Below are 25,504 nucleotides of genomic sequence, written 5' to 3'. Positions count from 1 at the left end.
CACTCTGCCTCTTTCTGTTACTTTCTTAGGATTGCATTTTCCGTTTTCTTAGTCTCCTCTCTCTCAGGGACAACCTTTATGCAGCTCTGCTCACTATGCACTCCAAACTCTATCTCCTCTTCCAAGCAGGGAGCAGTCACTCTCCCTAGAATTAGCCCCTATATTCCTATACCCTACTTTACACTATCTATCCTACATTACACCTTACTATCATTAGCTTACAGTATGCATTTTATACTTACAATACTTATCAACCTCTATACAGAATACATTACATGACATGGTATTTACAAAAGACGCAAGACATTGTTTACATTGCAATTCACACACATTGGCGCGATAGCACAGTCCTCCACCCTTACACAAACTAATGGTGGAGCGCCCTGCAAGGGCAAGGGGTTACTCTGTATCGGGTCCTGCAGATCACAGGGGGATGTCACAGTGGCTGACCCGTTCCATGGCCCTGGGACGTCCATATAAAAGGGAAAGGTTTTTAAAGGGATAAGGTTTATGTTTGTGACGCCACCTGTGGTATTCGGTCAGGGTGACCGGCGCTGCTTTAAGGGGTCCACCTGGGTGGGGTGATGTTATGGCAGCTAGATGGTATACCTTCTGTGATGCAGTGATCCCTGTTACAGCTAGGGGGCGCTGTATGTGCTCCCCAGGACACGCATGGAGGCGTAATGGGGATAGTAAGACAGTGTCCGGCATTGTGGTGAATGGTCGGTATGTATGTCGCAGAGGAAGGAACTCTGCATTGTCAGCCTGAAGCAATGTTGTGTTTTGGGACCTGTAGTCCCACAAGTAGTTGTGTAATTCTTAAGGGAGGCTGGCAAGGCTAGTTATGAGAGATGGGCGGGTCAAACTAGCCACACACACACTCCCACCTAGGGGGGTGGTTAAATATATGGTATATAATGTGACCAGGGTGTGGGTCACATGGTTCCTGTATGCTCTCTGAGTAAGGTCCTGTAAGCCTATGTGTTGGGAGTGCCGTCTCCCTGAAGAGCACGTAGTGGGGTTATGAACCTGGTGGCCTGGGGTGATGGACTAATGTCCTGAATACCACCTGGACAGGCCACATGCCTCTGTGTTGGACGGTCCCAGGTGGGTTGGACGTCCTGAAGAGCACAGTGTGATCGTGGTCCTGGATGGTCTGTGTTGGAAGCTCCTGTGAGTGGAGTCTTCCTGGAGCACCTGAAAGACCGTGGACCTGGACGATCTGTGTTGGGGAAGCTATTGTCCTTCGGTGGGTCTGGACTGAGTGAGGTATGCCTGCCAGGCAAGTTGGTGATTCCCGTGAGGCAGCTTTCCCAGAAGACAGGACTGACAAGGAGTCAGCGTGAGGAGCGAAGCTCCTGGAAGGTAACCCCGGACAAGGGGATTGTAATGTACTGTAGTTATGGCAGAGAAGTGTATCTGCTATATGAACTGTGTGGTAACCCACAGCAACTGGTCAGGAGAGGACCAGCATGTTTAGTTGCCGCAGACTAATGAAGTAACGGACTATGTGTAAGCCAATGATGTGTAACTTGGCTTACGGTGCAGTTTATGATGCTTAAATAAACCGTATGGACTGTTTTTTTTGTGTGCAAAACCGTGCCCGTGTGCTTGAATCCCGTGCCAAGCGAGTATTTCCCTACCCGTTAGTGAGTGAAATCTTACACTTCCCACAGGTGAAGTTTATCCCCAGGGCTTCCCAGTATGTAGATGGTGAATAGCGCAGTGAAGAACGAGGACACAAGGTTGCAGTCTCTTTACCTTTACTGAAGGCTTCAGCATGCACAGTCCAGGGCACCAGACCACAGGGCAGGCAGAGTCGGGCCGGTTCAGAGGCAAGTCCAGAGTCCCCTTGTCCAGGTGGAAATCAATAGCCTTCACTTGCGCTGTAGTGGTGTAGTCCCTTACTGCATAAGTTTCAAATAGGGGTCTCTCTCTCTCTCTCCGTCCCCCCGTATAGGATAGGACAAAACCCATATGACTGGTGACTTGAGCCTGTTTATAGGGTCTCTTAGATAACCCGGCTCTGTGGGGTGTCACCGTGCCTCCTGGGTGTAGGTGTGGACAGGAAACATACAATTAGCTGTCCTGCCGGTCTCTGAAGTAAGGCATAGAGGTCCTTACTACCTCGGTGTCCCGGCTACCGGTGTTCTGTGCCTCAGAAGGAGGCAGCCTGTTTGGGACTGGTCCCCTTCTGGTATCCTCTCCTTTGCTTTGCCTCCCTTCACGCTCGCTGCAATACAGTTCTGCCTTCAAAATGTCTCTTTCTGGGAGCTGCAGCTCTGAGGGCATGCACAGCTCTGTGGACCCTCTGTCCTCCTCAGACGGCTGTCTGGAACTAACTAACTTTCCCTACAGACTACCAGTTCTATATGTATGGGGATTCACATAGTAAATAGGATCAGAAGCTCCCCTGGTGGCCTGGAGTATGAATGTGTTGCATGTCTGTGATACCTGGATGCAGTTATCCTTCCTTGCCTCGGAATGTAGCATCACTCTCCGCCAGAAGAGGAAAGCAATACCACTGTAACGACCAGGACCCTGGGGCGCCACACTGGCACACCACTTATTGGCTGATATCCTGTTTCGCACATAAGGGGAAGTGAATGTACAACTATTCAAATGGGAGGTACCATAATATTAGGTGTGCTGTATACTCTGAATCCTTACTGAAAAAGAATTGCAACAAGTGCATAGATTCTTGACCGATCAAAAATTATTTTACATCATATCAAAATGATTTACAAAAGTAATGTTAAAAGTTGAAATCACAAAATATTGATGTGATTTATACTTATGGGTATCACAATTAGGTATTTTCTCTAATAATATATTTTTTTTTTCTCTTACAGAATTCTATTGAGAAATCTTCAGATTTTGTCCTACAGAGTAGTAATGGGGTCATTCAAAGAAAAAACAGAAATACTCGTGACCTTTTAGGCCTCGTAGGGGGACTAGCAGGGGGTCTTGATGGAATAGGAGGATTGTTAAACCTACTCGGTATAGTTGGTAAAGCAGTAAAGGTACTTGACCCTGTTTTGTCACTGGTGGGAAAGCTATTAGATGGCCTTGGTGGAGTGACAAACCTACTTGGAGGTGGCCTTAATGGAGTTACAGGATTGATTGATCCTTTATTGGGAGTATTGGGAGGAAGTGGCCCATCACAGGGAGATTTGTTAGGAGGCTTACTTGGAGGAGTGGTAAACACACTTGGAGGTCTCACAGGTGGAATCCTTAATGGTTGACATCTTGGAGGATAAAGAAGGTAATATACTTTTATCTATGTATATCTATAGCTGTACCCATGCTGGGGTAAATACAGAGAGTAAGACCCTGTGTCATTATCTATCTCTAAAATTTCCTAGCAGCTATGAACCATGATATTCATTAGCTCAGTCCGTTACATGCAATCTAATAGAATGCGGGAAGCCACTGGCCTTCTAAACCACTGGGCCCTTGTGCAGTGGGACATGTCACGTATATGGTTTGTCTGCCCCACATATATATATATAATGCAACCATTGACCAAATCTTCAGAGTCCTTATACTTTTAAAAGAGGTGTATTATGAGTTAATATATTATGGTGCGCTTGTAGCTGGCTATACACATTAAATTAATAAGGGCTAAATTATCTAACCCCAAGTAAACGAGGGTTAACTAACTTCCCTTCAATAACAGACATTGTGAGAAAGAAATATCACATTTTGGATTGCAATATAATTGATCTTTTTGTTTTCATATGGGCAAAAACACAATCTCTGGTCTGACAGCAGCCTTTCCCCTCTCCTTATTGAAAATACGGTACGTGCACACTTTTGTGAGCCAAGTATTGTATATGGGGGAGTCAAGTGGAATAGCTGCAGTCAGGATTAGATTTGTATAAAAATTCTCCAGGGCAAATTTTTTTATATCTGCGTTTTCGCTGAATAACTTCCTCTTCTTCCAAAGCCATAATTTTTATTTTTCTGTTGACCGAGACGTATGAAGGCTTAGTTTTTGTGGGACAAGTAGTAGCTGTCAATGACACCATCCATTTCACCACATAATACTCTGAATAATGGTGTTCATTCTGCAGTAAAAGTGACCTGAAAACCCGATTCTCCGGGTAATTACAACTAGAGTTCCTTCAGTAGGCCCTCGGCTGTTAAAGTAAACCATCAGCACCCCACATTTGCTTGTCAGGTGGCTGATGGGAGTTGGCTGTGACGTCATTTAAATACCACTGTCAGCACTGTCAGAGAGTTATTGCAATAAAATGGGGAGCCAAAGAGCGCAATAGGGTCTTATCCACGTTACACAGGAGAGAATATACACCAAATTTGCTCACCTGGTTAGGATGAGATGGGAGCAAAAAAGTAGCGGCTGCTGCAGATCCACAGGTCTTCAACAACCAGAGAAAGTACTGTATTCAATGGGAAATTCGTCGTCAAAATTCCACGCTGCCACTGGGATGAAATTCAGGCTGAATTTCATCCTAGCGGCAGCGCGGAATTTTGACGACGAATTTCCCATTGAATATAGTACTGTCAGAGAGTGACTGGGCATCTAAATGGCTAAGAGCAGCTGTTAGAGACAGATGCCAACTATTTAGTATAGCCAGTATCTAACGTGTGTGGAGAGAGCTCAGTTCTTCAGTCCCCTCCACCACAGTAACCCCAGCGCTACATGTACAGTTACATCCATATGGGCGGAGGAGTTATCCCCTTACAGACATATGACGTACTGGTATGTCCCATGCCGGTTCTCTGACTTTGATATGGTCTCACATGTTGAGCCCCCATCTTTCCTGTAATGTAATTTTAACAGCTGTGGGTGGAGGCTGTCATTACTATACTCCTCTGAAAGCCAGTATTTAGCTGGCATTCATAGGAGATCGTGATTTTCACTATACATAATAATAGAATATATAACAGAAGCGATCAGACGATCGCAGCTTCAAGTTCCCTAGGGTGACTAACAAATACAGTAAAAAGTGAAAATTTAAAAAAATATAAAAAAAAAATTCCCCAATAAAAATAAAATAATAGAACAAAAATGTAAAAATACACATATTTGGTATCACTACGTTCATAAAAGTCCAATATATTAAAATATAAAGATAATTAATCCTATAGGTAAACTGCATAATAAGAAAAAATCAAAATGACAGAATTAAATTTTGGGGGGAATATGCAACATTGCAATAAAAGGCGATCAAAACATTATATCTACTCCAAAATGGTATAATTAAAAGCATCAGTTCGGGGTGCAAAAAAATAAACTATCACACAACACTACATCTTGAAAATTAAAATTGTAAGGCCATGTTCACATACTCAGTATTTGGTCAGAATTTGACATCAGTATGTGTAAGCCAAAACCAGGAGTGGGTGATAATACAGAAGTGGTGACATGTTTCTATTATACTTTTCCTCCGATTGTTCCACTCCTGGTTTTGGCTTACACATACTGAGGTAAAATACTGGCCAAATACTGAACGTGTGAATGTGGCGACAAAAAAAACCTATAATTATCCAGGTAAATACATTTACGCAGATATCAAACGTATAGTTTTTTTTTGTGAGTAGTGAAAAAAAAATTGGAAATTTGTTAAAAAATACAATTTTGCTTTTATCGCCACATTCACATGCTCGGTATTTTGTCAGTATTTTACCTCAGTATGTGTAAGCCAAGACCAGGAGTGGAACAATCAGAGGAAAAGTATAACAAACACGTCACCATTTCTGTATTATCACCCACTCTGTTGTGAATTATGCTTTTGGGTTCCCTCCAGTGGTTGTAGGTGGTAATGCAGTTGTCCCTGGGTTGCAGTCCTGGTCAGGTGTATCTGCTGATTGCAGTTCTGACTGGGGTATTTAGGTGTGCAGGATTCATTAGTCCTTGCCAGTTGTCCATGGTTGTTGGGAGGTGTTGGACCTCTGTCTAGTTCCTCCTGCCTTGCTGCCAATTCAGCAAAGATAAGTGTTTGGTTTTGTTTCTGTGGCACACATGCTGTGTGCTTGATAATTCAGTGCTATTCATTTGTTTTTTCTTGTCCAGCTTAGATTGTGTCAGTATTTTCTCAGTCTTGTTGGATTCTCAGAAGTTGCAGATATACGTTCCATGTCTTTAGTTAGATGGTGGAATTTTTGTATTATCTGCTGTGGATATTTTTGGAAGGGTTTTAATACTGACCGCTTAGTATTCTGTCCTATCCTTTCCTATTTAGCTAGAGTGGCCTCTTTTGCTAAATCCTGTTTTCTGCCTGCGTGTGTCTTTCCTCTCCTACTCACAGTCAATATTCGTGGGGGGCTGCCTATCCTTTGGGGTTCTGCTCTGAGGCAAGGTAGAATTCCTATTTCCATCTATAGGGGTATTTAGTCCTCCGGCTGTGTCGAGGTGTCTAGGGTTTGTTAGGCACACCCCACGGCTACTTCTAGTTGCGGTGTTAGTTTAGGATTTGCGGTCAGTACAGTTTCCACCTACTCCAGAGAAAGTTTCATGCGGCTCCAAGGTCACCGGATCATAACACCACTCCTGGTTTTGGCTTACAAATACTGAAGTAAAATACTGACCAAATACTGAACATGTGAATGTGGCGACAAAAGCAAAATTGTACTTTTTTTTAACAAATTTCCAATTTTTTTTCACTACTTCATAATCATAATCATACTCCCAGGTCAGTTTTACTGTATAATCAACATGGTAAATAAAAAGAAAAGAACGTTGTGGAATTGCACTTGGAATCTTTTTTCCTGCTTTCCAGTGCATCACATGATAAAATGAATGGTGTCATTCAAAAGTACAACTCGTCCCACAAAAAACAAGCCCTCACATGGCAATGTGGATGGATAATAAAAAAGTTATATCTCTCGGAAGAAGGGGAGGAAAACAATGGAAAATAAAGCTATAAAAGCTCTTTGGTCTTGCCAATGTTGTAGAGGTTAAAGTCTGACTGAAGAGTCTGTGGACAGGAGTCTTTTATAATGGTGACTATGTAAGACAGCTGTCTTTAATGCAGGTAAAGAGTTGATTAGGAGTGTCTAACTGGTCTGTAGGAGCTCTTAAGCTATATGCACACGCTGCGGATTACTCTGCAGATTTTTCCGGACTGATTTTGGTAAATCCGCAGGTAATCCGCACTGCGGATTTACTGCGGAATTACCGCAGATTTACCTCGGGATTTTTTGTGTGGATTTCACATGCGGTTTTACACCTGCGGATTCCTATTATGGAGCAGGTGTAAACCCACTGCGTAATCCGCACAAAGAATTTACATGCTGCAGAATAAACAACGCTACATTTCCGCGCATTTCTTTCCACAGCATGTGCACTGCGGATTTTGTTTTCCATAGGTTTACATGGTACTGTAAACGCATGGAAAACTGCTGCAAATCTGCAGTGGCCAATCCGCTGCGGATCCGCAGCGTGTGCACATACCCTTAATGGTTGGTATTGGATCAAATACTTATTTCTCACTGCAAAATGCAAATAAATTTATATAGTTTATACAATGTGATTTTCTGGATTTTATTTTAAATGTTAAAATTAACCTACCCTTAAAATTATAGACTGTTCATGTCTTTGTCAGTGGGCAAACTTACAAAATCCGCAAGGGGTCAAATACTTATTTCCCCCAATGTATGTCTCCCATCCTGGTATATATATCTCACATCTGGCCCATCCTGGTATTTATGTCTCCCATCTGGGCCCATCCTAGGATATGTCACCCTTCCTGCTATATATATCCCTTTTCCTGGGCCCTTTCCCAGTTTATAGGTCCTCCATTATGGGACCCTTTATGGTATCCATATTCCCCATTCTGTCCTATCGTCGGTCCATCCTGATATATATGTCTGTGATCTTGGTATATATGTCTTCCATCCTGGTAATTATGTCACCCATCCTGGAATATGTCTACCCTTCCTGGCATATATGTCCCCCATCTGGGCTCATACTGCTATATATTGCTCCCATCCTCGTATGGAGGAGTAACAGGTACCAGACATCCTGGTAGATATATGTCCCTCATCTTGGTGTATATGTCTCCCATCCAGGCCCATCCTGATATACGTCCTCCATCTGGACCCATGCTGATATACATATATATATATACTCGAGTATAAGCCGACCCCCCTAAATTTGCCACAAAAAAATGGTAAATCTTAATGACTCGAGTATAAGCCTAGGGTGGAAAATGCAGCAGCTACTGGTAAATTTAAAAAATAAAAATAGATACCAATATAAGTAAAATTAATTGAGACATCAGTAGGTTAAGTGTTTTTGAATATCCATATTGAATCAGGAGCCCCATATAATGCACCATACAGTTCATGATGGCCCCATAAGATGCTCCATACAAAATACGCCCCATATAATGCTCCATACAGTTTATGATGGGCTCCATAAGATGCTCCATATTAAAATATGCTCCATATAATGCTGCTCAAATGCTGATTATGGCCCCATAAGATGCTCCATAGACACATTTGCCCCGTATAATGCTCCACAAATGTGGATTATGGCCCCATAAGATGCTCCAGAGATATTTTCACAATATAATGCTGCACATGGCCCCATACAGATATTTGCCCCATATAATGCTGCACATAGCCCCATAAGATGCTCCATACAGATATTTGCCCCATATAATGCTGCACATGGCCCCATAAGATGCTTCATACAGATAATTGCCCCATATAATGCTGCACATGGCTCCATAAGATGCTCCATACAGATATGTGCCCCATATAATGCTGCATGGGGCCCCATAAGATGCTCCATACAGATACTTGCATCATATTATCCTGAACATGGCCCCATAAGATGCTCCAGATATTTGCCCCATATAATGCTGCATATGGCCCCATACAAATATTTGCCCCATATAACGCTGCGCATGGCCCCATAAGATGCGCCATACCGATAATTGCCCCATATAATGCTGCACATGACCCCATAAGATGCTCCATACAGATATTTGCCCCCATAACGCTGCACATGGCCCCATAAGATGCTCCATACAGATAATTGCCCCATATAATGCTGCACATGACCCCATAAGATGCTCCATACAGATATTTGCCCCATATAATGCTGCACATGGCCCCATAAGATGCTTCATAGAGATAATTGCCCCATATAATGCGGCACATGGCCCCATAAGATGCTCCATACAGATATGTGCCCCATATAATGCTGCACGGGGCCCCATAAGATGCTCCATACAGATACTTGCACCATATTATGCTGAACATGGCCCCATAAGATGCTCCAGATATTTGCCCCATATAATGCTGCATATGGCCCCATACAAATATTTGCCCCATATAACGCTGCGCATGGCCCCATAAGATGCGCCATACAGATAATTGCCCCATATAATGCTGCACATGACCCCATAAGATGCTCCATACAGATATTTGCCCCATAACGCTGCACATGGCCCCATAAGATGCTCCATACAGATAAGTGCCCCATATAATGCTGCACATGACCCCATAAGATGCTCCATACAGATATTTGCCCCCATAATGCTGCGCATGGCCCCATAAGATGCTCCATACAGATAATTGCCCCATATAATGCTGCACATGACCCCATAAGAACAACAATCCCAAATACATATTGTGAGGCAACGGGTTCTGGCGAGAATACCGCCAATGAACTCCGGACTCACAAAATCTGCTCAAAACATATCATAATGACAAGAGGAACAACTGAGCATCGATGAACAATTTCAATAAACTTTATTCAAAAAGGTTAAAACATACCATGTAATTTCAAATAAGTATATCATAAGGTAACATGAAACAAAGATGAAAATCAAGAAAATGCTGAAGACATAGCCCCCATGCCCCTACTCCCCCACCCTGAGATAACTACCCGGCAAGGGATGTACAAACCAGGCCCCTGCCTACCCCCTCCCCCCCTCCCCTAAAGAATACAGAGGAGGGACAAAGAAAATAAAGTACTGAATATAACTAGCAATAAGGGTATATACACTAGTATGTCCCCTAAGACCGACCCCTTTCCCTCTATGTTGTGTAGCATAATTAATAGGAACACCATATAGTATAAAAATTCATATAGCTGACATGAGGGCAAACAGGGTTAATTCGGTCTATAGACAGATAAAGGGAACTACTAGCATAGCTAGTCTAAGGGGTAAGCCCCCATGCACACAGCGGTGCTAACCCTGCTGGCACTGGGAGTATCAAATAACATATAACAAAAAACGCCAGCATGGGAGCAGAGGCTTACCAATTAGCAGGGCAGCAGGGCAGGGTGGAGAGATAGTCAGGAGGTGGTCCCCGACGCGCGTTTCGCGGCCTCAAACCGCCGCTTTCTCATCCCCTTGTTATATGTTATTTGATACTCCCAGTGCCAGCAGGGTTAGCACCGCTGTGTGCATGGGGGCTTACCCCTTAGACTAGCTATGCTAGTAGTTCCCTTTATCTGTCTATAGACCGAATTAACCATGTTTGCCCTCATGTCAGCTATATGAATTTTTATACTATATGGTGTTCCTATTAATTATGCTACACAACATAGAGGGAAAGGGGTCGGTCTTAGGGGACATACTAGTGTATATACCCTTATTGCTAGTTATATTCAGTACTTTATTTTCTTTGTCCCTCCTCTGTATTCTTTAGGGGAGGGGGGGAGGGGGTAGGCAGGGGCCTGGTTTGTACATCCTTGCCGGGTAGTTATCTCAGGGTGGGGGAGTAGGGGCATGGGGGCTATGTCTTCAGCATTTTCTTGATTTTCATCTTTGTTTCATGTTACCTTATGATATACTTATTTGAAATTACATGGTATGTTTTAACCTTTTTGAATAAAGTTTATTGAAATTGTTCATCGATGCTCAGTTGTTCCTCTTGTCATTATGAAATGACCCCATAAGATGCTCCATACAGATATTTGCCCCATATGCTGTTGCTGCGATTAAAAAAATAAAAAAATGACATACTCACCTCTCAGGCCCAGACACTTGCTATATTCACCTGCTCCGCGCTGCACCCCCGACCGCCGCTGTGTCTTCTCCGTCCTGTGCACTGACACTCAGGCAGAGGGCGGCACACACTAATCGCGTCACCGCGCCCTCTGACCTGAGCATCACTGCAGAGGACGCGGAAGACGCAGCGGCACAGACGGTGGAACGGGTAGCAGGTGAATATAGTGCACTGAGTTATACTCACCTGCTCCTGGCGCGGTCCCTGGATGTCTGTTCCCTGGTGCCGGCAGCTTCTTCCTGTAGTGAGCGGTCACATGGTACCGCTCATTACAGTAATGAATATGCGGCTCCACCCCTATGGGAGTCAGGTCCATACTCATTACTGTAATGAGCGGTACCATGTGACCGCTCACTACAGGAACAAGCTGCCGGCGCTGGGGAAAAGACGTGCAGAGACCGCGCCAGGAGCAAGTGAGTATTATTACACAGCTCCGCTCCCCCTCCCCTCCCGACCCCTGCATATGATTCGAGTATAAGCCGAGAGGGTTACTTTCAGTCCAAAAACGTGGGCTGAAAATCTCAGCTTATAGTCGAGTATATACGGTATATATATCCCCTTCATCTGGGCCCATTCTGGTATAAATGTCTCCCAACTGGGTGAGCATCCTGGTATATATGTCTCTTATCTGGGCCCATCTTGGTATATATGTCTCTCATCCTGGAATATATGTCTCCCATCCTGGTATACATGTTCACCCTTATTGGTATTTATACCCCATCTTGGGAATCCCTGGTATATATTGCGCCTTTCCTCGCATGTTTGGCAGCCATCCTGGGTCCATCCTTGTATATATGTCCCTCATCCAGTTATATAAGTCTCCCATGTGGGCCCATTCTGGTATCTATATCCCACATCTGGGCCCATCCTGGATCCTGGTATATATGACACCCATCTGACACATACCAGGATGGGAGACATATATACCAGGTTGGGGAAATATACAGTGGGGCAAAAAAGTATTTAGTCAGTCAGCAATAGTGCAAGTTCCACCACTTAAAAAGATGAGAGGCGTCTGTAATTTACATCATAGGTAGACCTCAACTATGGGAGACAAACTGAGAAAAAAAAATCCAGAAAATCACATTGTCTGTTTTTTAACATTTTATTTGCATATTATGGTGGAAAATAAGTATTTGGTCAGAAACAAAATTTCATCTCAATACTTTGTAATATATCCTTTGTTGGCAATGACAGAGGTCAAACGTTTTCTGTAAGTCTTCACAAGGTTGCCACACACTGTTGTTGGTATGTTGGCCCATTCCTCCATGCACATCTCCTCTAGAGCAGTGATGTTTTTGGCTTTTCGCTTGGCAACACGGACTTTCAACTATCCCCAAAGGTTTTCTATAGGGTTGAGATCTGGAGACTGGCTAGGCCACTCCAGGACCTTGAAATGCTTCTTACGAAGCCACTCCTTCGTTGCCCTGGCGGTGTGCTTTGGATCATTGTCATGTTGAAAGACCCAGCCACGTTTCATCTTCAATGCCCTTGCTGATGGAAGGAGGTTTGCACTCAAAATCTCACGATACATGGCCCCATTCATTCTTTCATGTACACGGATCAGTTGTCCTGGCCCCTTTGCAGAGAAACAGCCCCAAAGCATGATGTTTCCACCACCATGCTTTACAGTAGGTATGGTGTTTGATGGATGCAACTCAGTATTCTTTTTCCTCCAAACACGACAAGTTGTGTTTCTACCAAACAGTTCCAGTTTGGTTTCATCAGACCATAGGACATTCTCCCAAAACTCCTCTGGATCATCCAAATGCTCTCTAGCAAACTTCAGACGGGCCCGGACATGTACTGGCTTAAGCAGTGGGACACGTCTGGCACTGCAGGATCTGAGTCCATGGTGGCGTAGTGTGTTACTTATGGTAGGCCTTGTTACATTGGTCCCAGCTCTCTGCAGTTCATTCACTAGGTCCCCCCGCGTGGTTTTGGGATTTTTGCTCACCGTTCTTGTGATCATTCTGACCCCACGGGGTGGGATTTTGCGTGGAGCCCCAGATCGAGGGAGATTATCAGTGATCTTGTATGTCTTCCATTTTCTAATTATTGCTCCCACTGTTGATTTCTTCACTCCAAGCTGGTTGGCTATTGCAGATTCAGTCTTCCCAGCCTGGTGCAGGGCTACAATTTTGTTTCTGGTGTCCTTTGACAGCTCTTTGGTCTTCACCATAGTGGAGTTTGGAGTCAGACTGTTTGAGGGTGTGCACAGGTGTCTTTTTATACTGATAACAAGTTTAAACAGGTGCCATTACTACAGGTAATGAGTGGAGGAAAGAGGAGACTCTTAAAGAAGAAGTTACAGGTCTGTGAGAGCCAGAAATCTTGATTATTTGTTTCTGACCAAATACTTATTTTCCACCATAATATGCAAAAAAAATTATAAAAAAACAGACAATGTGATTTTCTGGATTTTTTTTTCGGAGTTTGTCTCCCATAGTTGAGGTCTACCTATGATGTAAATTACAGACGCCTCTCATCTTTTTAAGTGATGGAACTTGCACTATTGCTGACTGACTAAATACTTTTTTGCCCCACTGTATGTTCCCCATCATTGTACATACAGTGACATGTTAAAATGTGGACACCCCTAGTCAAAATTACTGTTATTGTGAGCAGCTAAGCAAGTTGAAGATGAAATGATCTCTAAAAGGTCTAAAGTTAAAGATGGCACATTTCCTATGTATTGCAGGCAAATACACTGCTCAAAAAAATAAAAGGGAACACTAAAATCCCACATCCTAGATATCACTGAATGAAATATTCCAGTTGCATATCTTTATTCATTACATAGTGGAATGTGTTGAGAACATAAAACCTAAAAATGATCAACGTAACTAACAAATAATATCCTACGGAGGTCTGGAGTTGGAATGATGCTCAAAATCAAAGTGGAAAATGAAGTTACAGGCTGATTCAACTTCAGTGGAAATGCCTCAAGAGAAGGAAATGATGCTCAGTAGTGTGTGTGGCTTCCACGAGCCTGTATGATCTCCCTACAATGCCTGGGCATGATCCTGATGAGATGGCAGATGGTCTCCTGAGGGATCTCCTCCCAGACCTGGACTAAAGCATCCACCAACTCCTGGACAGTCTGTGGTGCAACGTGACTTTGGTGGATGGTGCGAGACATTATGTCCCAGATATGTTCAATAGGATTCAGGTCTGGTAAACGGGCGGACCAGTCCATAGCTTCGATGCCTTCATCTTGCAGGAAGTGCTGACACACTCCAGCTACATGAGGTCTGGCATTGTCCTGCACTAGGAGGAACCCAGGGCCAACCGCATCAGCATATGGTCTCACAAAGGGTCTGAGGATCTCATCTCGGCTCTGGCGAGCACATGGAGGGCTATGCGCACTCCAAAAGAAATGCCACCCCACACCATTACTGACCCACTGCCAAACCGGTCATGCTGAAGGATGTTGCAGGCAGCAGATCGCTCTCCACAGCATCTCCAGACTCTGTCATGTCTGTCACATGTGCTCAGTGTGAACTTGCTTTCATCTGTGAAGAGCACAGGTTGCCAGTGGCGAATTTGTCAATCCTGGTGTTCTGTGGCAAATGCCAAATGTCCTGCATGGTGTTGGGCTGTGAGCACAACCCCCGTCTGTGGACGTCGGGCACTCAGACCATCCTCATGGAGTCGGTTTCTAACCGTTTGTGCAAACACATGCACATTTGTGGTCTGCTGATGTGGCCATTTGTGACATTATATATATATATAGAGAGAGAGAATCATCTTTTACATTTTAAAAATTACAAAAAGAAAAATGGCCCGATGCAAAAGTTTGAGCACCCTTGGAGATTCATGTGCTCAGACAACTTTGAACAAGGTTTCAGACCTTAATTAGCCAGTTATAGTTATGGCTTCTTCACTATTATCATTAGGAAAACCAGGTGATGCAAATTTCCCAGCTTTATAAAAACCAAGCCTCCTCTAACCTTGCACCCAAAAAAGCAGCCATTGGTTCTTCTAAGCAGCTGCCTAGCACTCTGAAAATGGTTGAGGCCCACAAAGCATGAGAAGGCCATAAAAAGATAGCAAAGCGTTTGCAGTTGAAATGGCAGTTAACAGCAACAGTGGAGGCCAAGATAAGGTCTGAAAGACCAAGCTAAATTTCAGTGAGATCAGCTCGTAGGATTGCTGGAGAAGCAAATCAGAACCCCTGATTTACTGCAAAAGACCTTCAGAAAGATTTTGCAGACTCTGGAGTTGTGGTACATTGTTTTAGGCCGGCTTCACACTTGCGAGTTTTACGGACGTAAGAGCGCAGAAATTACGTCCGTAAAACTCGCAAAACATACGGCACAATTATTCTCTATGCCCCTGCTCCTATCTGCCGTATTAAACCGATCAGTATTATACGGCTTTCTACGGCCGTAGAAAATCGCAGCAGAAAGCTGCGTGGGAGCCCACGCCAATTTTTTCCGCCATTTAACCCCTTAATTTACTAGCTAGAACGGCCAAATTTTGCATATACACACTACTAACATTAGTAGTGTGGAATATGCAAAAAAATGGTGATATGAGATGATTTACTGTATGTAAACCAGGTCTCATATCATGTCGGGTTTAGGAAGGAGAAAGCAAAAGCCGGTAATTGAATTACCGGCTTTCTGCTATATCGCGCTGGATGAAATATTAATATATATACATATGTGTCTACAGTGTATATATATATATTTTTTTTTATTTAACACATGGATCCCTTGTACAGGTCCTTCTCAAAAAATTAGCATATAGTGTTAAATTTCATTATTTACCATAATGTAATGATTACAATTAAACTTTCATATATTATAGATTCATTATCCACCAACTGAAATTTGTCACGTCTTTTATTGTTTTAATACTGATGATTTTGGCATACAACTCCTGATAACCCAAAAAACCTGTCTCAATAAATTAGCATATCAAGAAAAGGTTCTCTAAACGACCTATTACCCTAATCTTCTGAATCAACTAATTAACTCTAAACACATGCAAAAGATACCTGAGGCTTTTATAAACTCCCTGCCTGGTTCATTACTCAAAACCCCCATCATGGGTAAGACTAGCGACCTGACAGATGTCAAGAAGGCCATCATTGACACCCTCAAGCAAGAGGGTAAGACCCAGAAAGAAATTTCTCAACAAATAGGCTGTTCCCAGAGTGCTGTATCAAGGCACCTCAATGGTAAGTCTGTTGGAAGGAAACAATGTGGCAGAAAACGCTGTACAACGAGAAGAGGAGACCGGACCCTGAGGAAGATTGTGGAGAAGGACCGATTCCAGACCTTGGGGAACCTGAGGAAGCAGTGGACTGAGTCTGGTGTGGAAACATCCAGAGCCAACGTGCACAGGCGTGTGCAGGAAATGGGCTACAGGTGCCGAAATGGGCTACAGAGAAGCAGCACTGGACTGTTGCTAAGTGGTCCCAAGTACTTTTTTCTGATGAAAGCAAATTTTGCATGTCATTCGGAAATCAAGGTGCCAGAGTCTGGAGGAAGACTGGGGAGAAGGAAATGCCAAAATGCCTGAAGTCCAGTGTCAAGTACCCACAGTCAGTGATGGTGTGGGGTGCCATGTCAGCTGCTGGTGTTGGTCCACTGTGTTTCATCAAGGGCAGGGTCAATGCAGCTAGCTATCAGGAGATTTTGGAGCACTTCATGCTTCCATCGGCTGAAATGCTTTATGGAGATGAAGATTTCATTTTTCAGCATGACCTGGCACCTGCTCACAGTGCCAAAACCACTGGTAAATGGTTTACTGACCATGGTATTACTGTGCTCAATTGGCCTGCCAACTCTCCTGACCTGAACCCCATAGAGAATCTGTGGGATATTGTGAAGAGAAAGTTGAGAGACGCAAGACCCAACACTCTGGATGAGCTTAAGGCCGCTATTGAAGCATCCTGGGCCTCCATAACATCTCAGCAGTGTCACAGGCTGATTGCCTCCATGCCACGCCGCATTGAAGCAGTCATTTCTGCCAAAGGATTCCCGACCAAGTATTGAGTGCATAACTGAACATTATTATTTGATGGTTTTTTTGTTTGTTATTAAAAAACACTTTTATTTGATTGGATGGGTGAAATATGCTAATTTATTGAGACAGGTTTTTTGGGTTATCAGGAGTTGTATGCCAAAATCATCAGTATTAAAACAATAAAAGACGTGACAAATTTCAGTTGGTGGATAATGAATCTATAATATATGAAAGTTTAATTGTAATCATTACATTATGGTAAATAATGAAATTTAACACTATATGCTAATTTTTTGAGAAGGACCTGTATATCCGTATGTCGGTTTTGCAAGCCTGTGATAAAAACACGCAGTACGGATGACATACGGATTACATATGGAAGATGCCATGCGCAAAAAACGTTGAAACACCCTGCCTACGGAGGAGCTACGGACCACTATTTTCGGGACTTTTCAGCGTATTACGGCCGTAATATACGGACCGTATTTTCATACGCTGAGTGTGAAGCCGGCCTTACTGTTCAGAGACACCTGCACAAATATGGCCTTCATGAGAAAGCAACCATGGTTCATGGTTATATTCAGGCACGGACTGGCCCACCGGAGAGCCGGAGGATCCTCCGGTGGGCCCTGGCACTGGCACCTGCTGGCAGGGCCCCCACTGCTCCAGCCTCCAGGGCCCCCACTGCTCCAGCCTCCAGGGCCCCCCCGCCGCCCGCCTTGAATACTCACCCTGCTCCAGCGATGGTCTCGGCGTCTGCACTGCAGCTCGTCCTGAACGAGCGGTCACGTGACACCGCTCATTAAGATCATGAATATGCGCATATTCATGATCTTAATGAACGGTGTCACATGACCGCTCAAGCAGGAAGAAGGTGCTGCGCCGGCGCCTGGAGTCGGGACAGAGCGCGAGGGATGTCGGCACGGCCGTGCAGTGGGACAGGTGAGTATGAGGGACGAGGCACGTGTGGGGCTCAGTTCTGGCAGCAGTGGGCGCCCGGTGTGGGCACCTGTCCTGCGGGCTGCTCACACCGTCTGTGCTAGCTGTGTGCAGGCGCTGCAGATACACGGTGTGCACACAGGAGCCAGCTGTTGGGACCGGCACTTGTTCTTATAGTACTGATTTATAGAAAGGAGCCCTCCAGCTGCCATCAGGCGCTACTGTGTATGCACCAGAGACCACACCTGGAGGTAAACTAGTGAGGTGGGGGAGCAGCTATTGTTTCTGGACTATTCATTGAAGATCACTCCAATAACACCGTAGATTGGCTGCTCACAGAGAGCAATAGCTTGCATTCCTAATCCCTCCAGAGATAAAGGTGTGACACGTGACAGGATGCCCTCAGGTGATTGGCATTGCTGGAGATACAGCTCTCTTCAGTGCTGACATCTGGATGGTGGCCGGATACTGGTGCTGAGCCCGATGACATCTCAGCCTGTAAGAGTGTAGGCGATTGGCATGGCTGTCACTGGCACGCTCTTATCTTCCATCCGGCATTGTCCCCTTAGCTGAGGAGCTGTGTCTCATTCATGTATGTGCAGCCACAGACTTCTTCCCATTAACCTCTTCCTACGCCTGCAGCTCCTACAGGTCCAATATGGAATAGCTAAAGGATCAAATGAAATCTGTGTCCTCCAGAATAGAACATCTGGTTACTGGGGTACGCGGTGTTATCACACACGTCCCTGGACTGCACAAACTCGTGTGTGTCCATTGTAGAAAAAGTTGTTAGAAGTTCCTTTCCTGGGTATTATAGGGCTGAATTTATGTACTGCTGTTAACAGTGCAGTGGTGACTTCTGCCTTGTTGGAAATCATGCCACCTCGTATACGCCATAAAATAGGCATATCCCTTTTAATGCCGCACGAATCACAATGAATCTCACCTAATTGCCTGTGTGTCTCTCAGCAGTGTTCTCTGTTCATATTACCTCTGTAATAAGGTTAGTAATTCTCCGTACACATGTTCACTCTGCTAAAAAGGCATTTGCCATCAGTGTGTGCACTCTGCCATACTTCACTACTCCAGTCACGGACTACTACTATAGTCCGCAAGTCCTAGAGGTAGCAGAGCTGGGGTTGTAACCGGGCACAACGTACCATGGCCGCACAAAGTCACAGGTGGCTTCTGCAGATAAAGTTGGCAAAGGTGTTTAGCAGGGTTTACACAGTTTTATATTGTGTTTATCTAAAATATATATATATATATTATATATGTTTTGTTTTATTGAATAAAATGTGTGTGTGTGTGTGTGATGAGCTGCGGTGAGCTGTGTGTGTGTGTGTGGTGAAGGACAATGATATTGGTGGGAGAGACAATGATGGAGGTGATGGGCAATGATGGTGGTTGGGGGAGACAATGATGGAGGTGATGGTCAATGATGGTGGGGGGAATACAATGATGGAGGTGATGGGCAATGATGGTGGTAGGGAGGCAATGATGGAGGTGAGGGGATGCAATTATGGAAGTGATGGGCAGTGATGGTGGGGGAGACAATGATGGAGGTGATGGGCAATCATGGCGAGGGAGGGAATGATGGAGGTGATGGTCAATGAGGGTGTGGGGAGGCAATGATGGAGGTGATGTGCAATGATGGTGGTGGTGGAGAGGCAATGATGGAGGTGATGGGAAATGGTGGTGGTGGGAGGCAGTGATGGAGGTGATGAAATGGGCAATGGTGGTGGTAGGGGGAGGCAATGATGGAGGTGATGGGCAAGGATGGTGGTGGGGGGAGGCAATGATGCAGGTGATGAAATGGACAATGAAGGTGGGGGAGGAGGCATTGATGCAGGTGGTGGAATGGGCAGTGATTGAGGTGGTGGGGGAGAATGATAGGGGTGGTGGGGGAGAAGGCAATGATGGAGGTGGTGATGAGGACAATGATGGGGTTGAAGAGGGGCTGCATTATACTTTATGAGGGGGCTACATTATATTCTGTGGGGGGACTGCATTATTCTCAGGGGACTACATTATATTATGGGGGGCTACAACATACTATGTGAGGGGGCTACAGTATACTCTATGGGGGGAGCTACATTATATTCTGTGGTGGGGCTGCATTCTCTCAGTTGACTACATTATATTCTGTGGTGGCTGCATTATACTATATGAGGGGGCTGCATTATACCCTATGAGGGTGCTACATTATATTCTATGGTGGGGACTGCGTTATACCTGAGGGGGTTGCATTATATTTTGTGGGGTGCTGCATTATATTCTATTAGAGGGGACTGCGTTATATTCTGTGAGGGGGCTAAATTATATTCTGCGAGGGGGCTACCCAACCCTTGCTACATAATTAAGACGTTTACTACCTTATATTATACCCTGATATTAGCTACATAGTGGGCCCCAAGAATGATTTTCTCTGGTGGGCCCAAGGTGCTCCAGTCCGACGCTGGTTATATTAAACCTATTTTTGCACAAATAAGTTGGTTTTTGCTATAAGTGTGCACATGTTCCATCAAGGTGTGTGTACTGACACATCCAGTATACTCTATGGTTATACTTAACCTTTCCCTCCCTCTTTTTGCACTTTATATTGCTATATTGCACATATAAGTTTTTATTTGCTATAAATTTTGCACATATTACATTAATAAGTCTGTACTTGGAATATATGCAGAATGGTCTTTTTGGTTGCATGTAAATCCAGCTAACAATATATGTCATCTTGGGGTGATGCTTGAACCTGTTATTGAAATATAATATAGGGGTCAGCCTGTACCATTGTTGATACTGATTTTATTATACAAAAATTATCCCATTGTGCACACACGTGTTTTTTATCTGTAATTTTTATTGTTTTTTTGCCAAGTGTATATATAATAAAGGCATTTTAATCTTATTCCTGCTTGGGAGATCTTCTTTGACTTTTCTATATTGGCTGTGGTTGCTTTCTCTTGGTACGGTGGTGGTTTCCACAAATCTCTCCACAGGACACTAGTCACTAGCACGTGTAATTAAGATTTTATTATTTTTATCGATTTTATTATTTGGCATATAGCAATTAGTCTACCTGTGGTTGTTACTTAAATATGGCCTTCATGGTAGAGTCATCAGAAGAAAAAATCTCCTGCATTCTCACCATAAAATTCAGCGTCAGAAGAATGCAAAAGAACATCTAAACAAGTCTGATGCATTTTGGAAACAAGTCCTGTGGACCAATAAGGTTACAATACAAGTCTTTGGCCACAATGATCAAAGGTATGTGTGAAGAAAAAAGGACACAGAATTTCAGGAAAATAACATTTAGCCAACCATTAAACATGGGGTGGATCAATCATGCTTTGGGTTGTGCTGCAGCCAATGGCACAGGGAACATTTCATGGGTAGAGGGAAGAATGGATTCATTGACATTTCAACAAATTCTTGATGCAAACATAACACCATCTGTAAAAAAAAGCTGAAGTTGAAAAGAGGATGGCTTCTACAAATGGATAATGATTCTAAACACACATCAAAATCCACAATAGCATACATCAAAAGAAGTAAGCTGAAGGTTTTACAATGGCCCTCAGTCTCCTGATCTGAACATTGAAAATATGTGGCTAGACCTCAAAATGTCAGTTGATGCAAGATGACCCAGGAATCTCACAGAACTGGAAGAATTTTCCAAGGAAGAATAAATGAAAATCCTTCTAACAACAATTGAAAGACTCTTGGCTGGCTACAAAAAGCGTTTACAAGCTGTGATGCTTTCAAAAGGGGCACTACTAGGTCCTAACCACACAAGGTGCATAAACTTTTGAATCAGACCATTTTACTTTTTTGTAATTTTTAAAACACAAAAGGTGACTATATACATATGGGAATTTTTGCCTAAAATACAAAGGAAATGTGTCACCTTTAACTTTAGGCCTTTTAGAGATCATTTAATTTTCAACTTGCTTTACTGTTCACACTAAAGGTACCGTCACATTAAGCGACGCTGCAGCGATCTAGACAACGATCCCGATCGCTGCAGCGTCGCTGTGTGGTCGCTGGAGAGCTGTCACACAGACAGCTCTCCAGCGACCAACTATGCTCTGCTGTGCTCTGCTTTCCGGCCGGCGCTTAGTGCAGAGAAGCAGAGCGCCGGGGAGGACAGACACCGGAATGTAAGTATGTACTGTTTGGTTTTTTTACGTTTACGCTGGTAACCAGGGCAAACATCGGGTTACTAAGCGCAGCCCTGCGCTTAGTAACCCGATGTTTACCCTGGTCACCAGGGGACTTCGCATAGCCCTGCGCTTAGTAACCCAATGTTTACCCTGGTTACCAGTGAAGACATCGCTGAATCGGCGTCACACACGCCGATTCAGCGATGTCTGTGGAAGATCCAGCGACGAAATAAAGTTCTGGACTTTCTGCGCCGACCAACGATGGCACAGCAGGATCCAGATCGCTGCTGCCTGTCAAACTCAATGATATCGCTATTCATGACGCTGCAACGTCACGGATCGCTAGCGATATCGTTCAGTGTGAAGGTACCTTAACAGTAATTTTGACCAGGGTTGCCCACATTTTTACATACCACTGTATGTCCACCTTCCTCGTATATGTCCCCATCCTCAGCCCATCCTGGTATATGTTTTTTTATCCTGGGTCCCTCCCTGGTATGTATGTCCCCCATTTTTGGCCTTTTCCTGGTGTAAATGTCCCCCATCCTGTGCCTATCCTGGTATATACAGTATGTCTCACATCATTGTATATACAGTATGTCTCCCGGCCTGGGCTTATCCTGATGTATTTCTCCCATCCTCGTATATACAGTATGTCCCCCATCTGGGTATATAAGGCTCTCATTCTGGTATATACAGTATGTCCGCCATCCTGGTATATACGGTATGTCCCCCGTCTGCGCCTATCCTGGTATATAAATTTCACATTTTGCCGCTGTCCATTAACACATAAAAATAGAAACGATTCTACTCACCCTCCATGCTCCCTCGCAGCATTGCATCCTCTTCTGAAGCTGGCAGTTGACTTATGCGTACTATCGATGGGCAGCGCATGACAACACTGCCATGCGAAGCCTGTGACTGGCTCAAGGATGTCAGATGCTGGCCTCTGATTGGTCGGCGGCATGTATTGTAGCATAGTCTCTGAGCCGCAATACACTTCAGCTAAATGTGCATTTTTGGACGCACATCCAGCTGAAGTATGAACTGGAGTCGACAGGCACCCCGCATTGGCATCGTCGCAACGGTGATCGTTAGGTCTCTGGTTGGAATCTCACCTATCTTATGGCTAGGCCATAAAATGTTTAGCCTGAGACAACCATTTAAATTCCAAGTAAATTCATTTCCTTTTGTTATCTTTTGCCAAATTGGTAAAAATTCTACTCAGCTTGCTATCATTTTCCTGGGAAAAGTTGGGTGACTAACAACTAATGTGGCCCACTTTATAGCACCTGAACAGATTCATACAATGTCTCCATAATATTGAATGTCAGTAATTACTATCTACTGCCAAGCAATAATTTTTGTATTTATGTTTTCAATACAGGAAGAAGACACATTCTGAAACACATTCAGCTGAAAATTCTTTTGCCATGTGCAGCTTAGTGCTTTAATAGTCATCACAGGCTCAATAAATGAAATCATAGCAAAATCATCATGTGTCTCTTTTGTTGTCTTCTCGAGTATCATAGGACAAGATAGGCCATCACTATTATTATTTATTTTTAGAGCACCTCCAATTCCATTTTGCTGTACATGAGCGAGGGTTACATACAAAACACAAAATTAATTACAGAGAACTAAATAACAACAGACAGATACAGAGGGGAGCGGGCCCTTGCGGGCTTACAGTCTACAGGATAATGGGGAGGGAGACAGTAGGGTAAGAGGTTGTGGTGGCTTCAATGGTGGTGAAGTGGCAGCGGAGTCAGTGCAGGCATCTTGAAGAGATGGATTTTCAAGTTCCGTCTGAAAGTTCTGAGTGTGGCGAATAGTCGGACATGTTGGGGCACAGAATTCCAAAGGATGAAGGATATTCGGGAGAAGTCTTGGAGGCCAATCGGTGAGAAGCATATAAGTGTGGAGGAGAGAAGGAGGTCTTGAGCGGACTAGAGGTTATGGGTTCAAAGATATCAGGCAATTAGTTTGGAGATATATAGCAGTGAGAGATTATGGGTGGCTTTGTAGGTTAATGTTAGTAGTTTAAATTGGATATGTTGGGGAATTGGGAGCCAATGAAGGGATTTGCAGAGGTAAGAAGCAGGGGAGTAGTGAGGAGAGAGATAGATTAGTCAGGCAGCAGAGTCAAGGATGACTGGAGAGGTGCAAGAATCTTAGCTGTGATGCCACAGAGGAGGATATTACAGTAGTCAAGACGGGAGATGAAGAGAACATGTGGTTGAAAGTCCTTACTGAGAGCTGGAAAAGATGTGAAAAAGATGCAGACAATCCTCTTATCAAGCTGAGACTGAAGTTTATTTAAAGATACGCAGAAGAAAAGTTCATGGAAAGTCAGTGAGGCAAAGCATGCAGGCCCGAACAGGTGTCTAGACAGACAAAGTAATGCTGGGATATCTGGCGATGGTCTGGCGATGGTGTGGCCTGGCGGCAGACTGGCAATGGTGTGGCCTGGCGGCAGACTGGTAATGTTGTGGCCTGGCGGCAGACTGGCGATGCTGTGGCCCCGAACAACAGTAATGGACTTTTTATACATGGTTTAGACAAAGAAAGCTGCACATTGCAGCAAAGGGTGTATACATGATAATCTCATACTGCAGAGAAACGTGATTTAGAACAAAGAATACAATGACATAGTATAACAACATTAATGAACATTTCTCCAAACTAAGCCATAAACCTCCATGTTCCTCTTAGCTACTGTCATGAATCTGATTACAGCTCTTAGCATGCTGCTATAACTATTCATACACTGACAGCTCTTGATTCTGGTGTCTATCTTAACTCAATACATATCCCATTCACTACCATATAATAACACTTATTTCCTATCACAGTACTCTGCAGCTGTTCCAATTAGTCTCCTCCCAGGACTCCATCCATACTTACTAATGGCACTGAGGTCATTTAATACCTCTATTCTGGGGAAAGCCTCAGCTCTTTTAGCAAAATTAGTTGACTAGAGATTTTCCAAGATGGCTACTAGAGCCAACATGGCTGTTCATTATATTATGGCTGACCATTCTCTCACACATGCACTAGCATTTTATTACAGTCAAGGTTGAGGAATGGACAAAATTTGGAAATAATTTTGAGTAAGAGATGGCAGAAGACAGCGATAGTTTAGAATATGTAGTTTGAAGGACAAGGCAGAGTCGAGGGTTACTCCAAGGTAGCGGACTTCCGTTATAGGAGAAAGCGTGATGTAATTTATTGTAATCGATGGATCAGGCATGGGGGTTAGACGAGATAGAGGAAACATGATAAGTTCATTTTTGTACACATTTAGCTTTAGGAAGCATAGTGAAATGAAGGAGGATATGGTTGATATGAAAGGACGTTGTCTCTGACCACCAGGGACACTCACTGATCAGTAAAAAAGGGAAGGCATTGTGGCACTCACTGACAAC

The 25,504-nt window shown here is 43.9% G+C and overlaps 1 protein-coding gene across 1 annotated transcript in view; it reads left to right on the top strand.

Moving 5' to 3' along the window:
- Nucleotides 1-23,572, top strand: part of LOC138674023 (uncharacterized) — a 61,964-nt gene extending 38,392 nt beyond the window's left edge. The window contains exons 8-9 of the mRNA XM_069762001.1: nt 2,853-3,265; nt 23,464-23,572. Of these exons, the coding sequence (XP_069618102.1) occupies nt 2,853-3,245 (393 nt within the window). The 3' untranslated portion in view covers nt 3,246-3,265; nt 23,464-23,572. The remainder of the gene's footprint in view (nt 1-2,852; nt 3,266-23,463) is intronic.
- Nucleotides 23,573-25,504: the final 1,932 nt, after the last annotated feature.

Source organism: Ranitomeya imitator, chromosome 4, assembly GCF_032444005.1.
Source record: "Ranitomeya imitator isolate aRanImi1 chromosome 4, aRanImi1.pri, whole genome shotgun sequence".
NCBI lineage: Eukaryota > Metazoa > Chordata > Amphibia > Anura > Dendrobatidae > Ranitomeya > Ranitomeya imitator.
The sequence above is the reverse complement of the archived record's forward strand: the minus strand, read 5'-3'. Positions and strand labels throughout refer to the sequence as shown.